Source organism: Ailuropoda melanoleuca, chromosome 13, assembly GCF_002007445.2.
Source record: "Ailuropoda melanoleuca isolate Jingjing chromosome 13, ASM200744v2, whole genome shotgun sequence".
Classification (NCBI taxonomy): domain Eukaryota; kingdom Metazoa; phylum Chordata; class Mammalia; order Carnivora; family Ursidae; genus Ailuropoda; species Ailuropoda melanoleuca.
Genome location: NC_048230.1, coordinates 72,902 through 79,115, shown reverse-complemented (window position 1 = coordinate 79,115; position 6,214 = coordinate 72,902). Strand labels below are relative to the sequence as shown.

The 6,214-nt window shown below is 52.7% G+C and overlaps 1 protein-coding gene across 4 annotated transcripts in view; it reads right to left on the bottom strand.

Annotated features, from left to right (window-relative positions):
• The window catches only part of P2RX1 (purinergic receptor P2X 1), a 29,311-nt gene that overhangs the window by 7,569 nt on the left and 15,528 nt on the right, over positions 1–6,214 (bottom strand). The window contains exons 8-13 of one of the 4 annotated variants that reach the window (XR_004619703.1): positions 5,902–6,029; positions 5,398–5,488; positions 4,902–4,967; positions 4,449–4,550; positions 4,159–4,337; positions 3,127–3,493 (exon numbers count right to left, since the gene is read on the bottom strand). Coding sequence is in view for 2 of the 4 variants with exons in the window: in XM_034640865.1 (XP_034496756.1) it covers positions 4,272–4,337; positions 4,449–4,550; positions 4,902–4,967; positions 5,398–5,488; positions 5,902–6,029 (453 nt within the window). In the remaining 2 variants the exon portion in view is untranslated. Of the gene's footprint in view, positions 1–3,126; positions 4,338–4,448; positions 4,551–4,901; positions 4,968–5,397; positions 5,489–5,901; positions 6,030–6,214 lie in introns of those variants that run through there. The other 3 variants (XR_004619704.1, XM_034640866.1, XM_034640865.1) reach the window with 3 other exon arrangements.

Here is a 6,214-nt window from a genome sequence, read left to right as displayed (position 1 = left end):
TCCTTCCAAACCGCGGCCTGGGCCTTTTAGCCGGACCTGGAGAGTCCAAGTGCTTACTTCGCAAAACCCTTTGTCTCCTCCCATCTGGGCCTGGCTGGGGCAAGGGCGCGCCCGGGATGAGGGGCTGGGGGTGGGGTGGGGTGGGAGTGGAGATGTGCGGTGCCTACTAGGAGCGGGGCAAAGTGCGATCCGCGACTAGGATGAGGTAGAGGCTGAGCGCCAGGGAGAAAGGCCGTGANACAGGAGGCAGGGATGGCCTAGCTGGGACAGAGGTCAAGACGTCCTGACCTTCACGGTGGCAATTCCTGGGGACTCTGCCCATCCCCATACCTCTCCTCTGGATTGCTCACCACATCTTGGTTCAATTGTGCTAAGCACTTCACCCCACCCCTTGCCCAAAACAGAGCTCCATATCACTCCCCAAACCCTGTCTCAGTCTGAAGCCAGAAAACCAGGAGTCACCCTAGCCCCGACCATCCCTGCTCATGCTGGCTCTTAAATATCGCTGGAATCCATTCATTCCTCTCCAGCTCTCTGCCTCTCTCTTAGCTCAGGCCACCATCTTTGTGCACCTGGATTGCTGCAGCAGCCTCTTCATCGGCTTCCCATCCCCATCTGGTCTCACTCCTCCTACTGGCTGAGATTTCTTCACTTGGCAGCCAGAGCAATCTTTCAGAAACCCAAGTCTAACTAGTCTGCTCCTGCTTAGGAATCTTCTGCGGCTCATCAGTACCCTGAGAATAGGTCCAAACAAGCCCTCCATGATCTCAGTCCTAATCACCTGTCTAACTCCTTTCAGGGCTTGGTTCAATGTCCCTTCTGCCAGGAGTCCTTCCCTATGACCTCCTCACTGCCCAGTATGGGCTAGCAGCCCCTCCTAGGGATTTCCGTGTACTTAGCATCCATTTATCTGCTTGTTCCTGGACAGGGTCTGTGTCTAATTCACCCAACATACAGTCTGACATATTATGAGCATGTAGGTGCTCAAAAGATGTTTGTCTAATGAATAATTAGGTATGGCACTCAGGTTGGACATGTGTGGGACTAGAGTTCAGGAAAGAGGGCTGGGCCAGAGAGGCAGTTTTGGAAGTTGTCAGAAAAGACCCATAATTGTAAGCGTAGCCATGGGAAAGAGTGAGATAACTCAGAGCAAATAAAGCAGAGGCCAACCACAGAACACTTGCTTTTAAGGGAGAAAGATTTCTGTACCAAGTAGGATCAGTTTTGACTCAGGGAACAGAAATCCCACATAAGAGCCTCAGAGATGACAGTGCAAGGCTAGTAGGTCAGCTCTCCTCCACAAAGACCCTCCAGATGTGGCTCTTTCCACTTACTGCTCCATACCTCTGGGTATGACTCTTGTCCTCATGGTTCAGGGTGGTAGCTAGAGCTCCAGCCATCACATATGCAGTTCAGGCAATGGATGAAGACAAGGGTGAAGAAGTGGGCAAATGATCTGCACCAGCTCTCTTTTAGGGAAAGTTCCCAAAAGGTGTCACATGATATTTCCACATAGATCCCATTAGCTAAAACTTAGTCACACGACCAGACCCAGCAGCAAGAGGGGGCTGGGGGATGCAGTTTCTATGCTAGGCAGACACATACCCAGCTTAGAACCAAGGGTTGCATCGCAGTAGACAGAATAAATACCCAGGGACAACTAGCTGACTCCACCATTGAAAGGGATGCTGGATGGAGAGGCAGAGCGCTACTGGTATGCCAGGCTCTGTGCTAGGCACTTTATATATCTTATCTTACCCCATCCTGAGTAGAGGCTATTACTATCTCTGACAGATAGAGAGGCTTGGAGAGTTAAGCAACTTGCCTATGGACAAGAGCTGCGGTTGAAAACTGTCTTTCCTGTATACCGGTCTGGCTGTAAAATCAGGAGAGGGTGAGTCCTAGGAGCTGTTGGAAGGAAATCTTTCAACAAAGGAGGGGTTGGTCAACAATGTCAGAGGCAGACAGGCCAAGCAGGATATAGGCTGAAGAGTCTGCTTGGATTTGGCAGCAAGGACACTGTTGGTAAGCTTGACAAGGGCATTTAGGAGAGGTGGGGGTGGGGGCTGGAGGCCAATTGCAGAGGGTGGGATGCAGAGGGAAGTGCAGAAATGTAGGTCTTTCTGGAATGGTGGCTGTTAAGGTAGAGTAGGAAATGCTGCAGAGGAACAAGGGCCAGGAGGAGGCAGAAGAGAGGAGCAAATGCTGGTATTAGATAGGAGAAGCAGCCTCTGCTGGGAGGCCTCTGAGCTGGATAGAAGTGTTGGATTCAAAGAAATCCTCTGATCATTCAGGAAGGAAGGGGGCAGGAAGTACAAAAGCAGGTAGGACTGGAGAACAAAGGGAGGGAAGAAGAGGGAGTTCCTGTCTTGTAAAATCTGAAGGATGGTTCTTAGCTGGGGAAGAGGGTAGAAAGTCAAGGGCCTGAAGGACAGGGAGGGGGCTGGCCTGTGCTGTACAATATCGTTTCTTATTGCCACTAGCCACGTGTGGTGAATTAATTTAATTTAAAGTAAATAAGATTAAAAATTCAGTTTCTTGGTTATGCTAGCCACATTTTAAGTATTTAGTGGCCACATGTGGTTAGTGAATACTATTTTGGGAAGCACAGATAGGGAATGTTTCCATCATTGCTGTTGATCAGTGCTGGTCTAGATAGAGTGTGGTGATGGGGGGTTCCCAGAGACCCTGCCTGGCCATAGGTCCAGAATGCAGGTCTTTCCCACCACAGAGCCCCTGGAGAATCCTTCCACACTATCTCCATTCAAGACCTTCCCTCCCCTCTTTGGGGTTCCCCCAGGTCTCTCTCCTGGAGCAGCCAACCCCGTTCTTATTCCTGCTTTCCTGAGGCCACTCCGGAGAGCATCTGCTCGTCTGAGTGCCAGGCCTCTCAAAGCTGTGGGAGGGGTACGTGGAGGACCAGAAAGAGCTCCAGTGTTTGGGTACAGTGGCCCACAGACAGAGGTGAGCTGACCTCCAGCACCGACGCTGTGGGGCAAGGCCTAAGTGTCGACTCACCACTGTCTACCAAGAGATGCAGAGGACCTCAAAGATCTCTCAGCTCAGCCCCACATTCCACAGATGGGGACACCTAGTTTCAGAGACGGAAAGTACAGAAGGCAGAAGTTTGTCCTCATTCCTTTTATTGTACTCCACTCCTCACTTTCCCCCGACTTTATGTTCAGACAGAATTGGGCAGGCCTTAGGTGCTGAGGCTGGGCCACAAGCAGGGAGCCCAGGATTTGGCCAGGGCTCCACCCCAACCTGAGTTAGCTGACTGAGGATTCGTGGCTAGAAGGGACTGTCCTGGCCTGACACGGTGAGAGAGAAGCGTACTCCGTGGAGGTGCTGTGGCATGGACCGTGTGTCTGCACTTGAGGGCACAGGTACGTTCCGATGCTTGTGTTTGCAGGGCCCAAGTTGTTCAAAACCAGAGTGTGGATGGGAGGGGGGTGTGCATGCAGATGAATGTGTACAGGAGACAGCATGTGGCCTGTAAGTACACCACACACCTACTCAAAATCCGCATCTGCCAGGTCAGGCTGGCCCAGGCGAAATCTGATACCTGGTCAGGAGAAGTTCTTAAACTTTAGTCTTTCAAATGGCCTGGGGAGTTTGCCATCCTTGCATATCTGTGGCCAGCCCTAGAGATTCTGGTTTGGGAGGTCAGAGGTAGGCCCAGGTGCCTGCGCTGTTGATAAGCTCCCTAGGAACATCTGGGGCCAGTAAGAAACAGGGCTCAAGCAGAGCTGTCCAGTAGAACTTTTTGCAATATTTTATGTGGTCCAGTATGGCAGCCATTAGGCACATGCATCTATTTAACAGTTGTAAAGTGGCTAGTTTTAGGAACTGAATTTTTTATTTTATTCAGTTTAAATTAATATAAATTTAAATGGTCATCATGGCTAGTGTCTGTCATATGGGAAGTCATGAATCTAGAGACACAAGGCAGTGTGGTGCACGAGGGCCCCGAGAGAGAAGCACAGAGCTCTGATAGAGGAGTGTGAGAGAAGCCCTGCCCAGTCCCAGCCCCTCTAGACCAGGAGTGGCTGAGGCTGGGGCGACGCTCCCTTGGGGGTTGTGGAGTTGGGGCCAGAGCCCAGACTTGCACAGGTCTTTCTCAGTGTCCCCTCTGAGCTGCCAAGACCTAGTGTCTACCTGGCTAAGAGGGTGGAGAGCTCCTGTGAAGACCATTCTTTCCTGGTTGGGACCCACCAGGGCCCCTGCCTGAAGCCTCATGCTGTGTCCAGTCAGGAATCAGGGGCTGAGGGTCAGGATGTCTTCATGTTCTCCTGCAGGCTCAGGGTGGAGCTGGTGGCTGCGGGGTCACGCCCACCCTGTGTAAGCATAGGAGGGGATAAAAAGTCAGCCCCCGAAACAGCTGGCCCCCCAACACAGACAGTGGGCCTAAGACCTCAGAAAGACCCAAACTCAGAGAGTTCTCTTACCGCCCCTGCCCCCATATGCTCCGCATACTTGAACTTCTTCTGCTTGTAGTAGTGCCTTTTGGGCAGAATGTGGAGCAGCAACAGGTCACAGAGAACCGTGGCCTAAGGGCAAGGAAGGGGCAGATAGAGCATGGGAATCTGGGGGCAGGGACAGAGCCCTCCACATCCCACATCAGTCCTTTCTGGCTGTGAAGGCCTGGCTCAGTTCTGCTCTATCTAGACCTCAGGTTCTGGAAGGGGGGGATGAGGCATTGCAGGTCCCTCAGGAGATTAAGACCACCCCATCCCACCTCTGTCCTGCCCCAGCTCTGGGCCTCAGTTTCTTCAGACATACTGTGGGTCTGGAGTGGTGGGATGGGCTCAGTAAGGATGGGGTAAGACTTATTGCTGCCACTGAGATGTGGAAGGGGAGGGACTGATTTAGTACAGTGACCCCATGACCCTAGCACTTACCACCCCAAAGATGCCAATCCCAGAGCCAATGGTCGTCATTGTGGGGATGATGTCAAACTTCCCAGCCTGGTGGCAGGGCCCAGGGAGAGAAGGATCAACAGTCAGAAGAAGCCAGGTGGAAAAGGCCTTCCTCAGAAACCCCAAGGCCAGACCCAGAGCAAGGAGCTCTCCCTTTCTGTGCTCTACCCCCACCATTAGCTGGCCCTACAGCCTGCTCCCCACAGCTCTGGCTCTACATGGGGACCTAGCTGCTGGTTAGAAGCCCTGGGTTTTGACCTTGGCTCTGCTTCCCTGGACACAGGGAGGTAGTGAAGGAGGTGAGGTCACCAGCTGGAAAGACCTGCCCTCAATGGGTACTCAGGTCCATCTGTTATTAGCAGTAAAACTCCTGAATGAAGCCCAGTCAACTTCCTGTTGTCTATAACCATGGACACCAAGCAAGCACTCCCAGGAACTAAGAATGTGTCTCTGGCTGTCCTTCACACTGGACACTCACCTTGCCATCCACGAGAATGTCAAAGCGAATCCCAAACACCTTAAAGAGGTGGCGGTGGTTGGTCCCGTTTTCCACGAAGTGCCTGGCAAACCTTGGGGAAAGGGTGAGGTTGCAGAAAAGGGCGATGGAGAACAGTTTTGGGTCCAGCGTTCTCGGAGTTCAGCAGGAGCCCTCAGAGGTCCGTGAGGACAGTCCCATGCCCCCAACACCCTAGGCCTCATTCCAGGAATGCTGTATTCAAGCCTCACCCTAACTCCTGATGTCAGTGATTTCCCCCACCAGTCCTGGCCAGGTGGGCCTCAAAGGGTGGGGGCTCAGGCTGCCAAGGTCTTGTTCCCTGCGGACTTCCTGCTTGGCCAGTCCCAGGAGAATGGGAGTTGCCCAGCTTCCTCTGCTTTCTTCCTGGGGACACTTAATTGGCCTCAAGGGGTTCTGGGAGTAGAAAACCCTCAAGGGGTTCTGGGAGCCCGAGGAAGAGTACAGTGGTGGGGTCCGGGCAGGCACCTGAAATTGAAGCCTGGAGACAGATTTTTCTCCTCATACAGTCCATGGAACTCGTAGATGGGTTTGCAGTGCCGCACATGCCAGTCCAGGTCACAGTTCCAGTCAATGGTGATACCAACCACCCCGCCCTGCAGGGACACAGGTGTTGAAAACCCAGGGCTTCAAGGTCAAGAAACTCTTGTCTTACGCTGGTGCCAGCAATCTTTTGATGAGGGGAACATTTTTTTGTCTGAGAAGAGACACTGAGAAGCTGCTGCAGGGTGAGGTCCTGTCACCCTCTGGCCCCACCTCCCACCCATCACACTCCAACTTT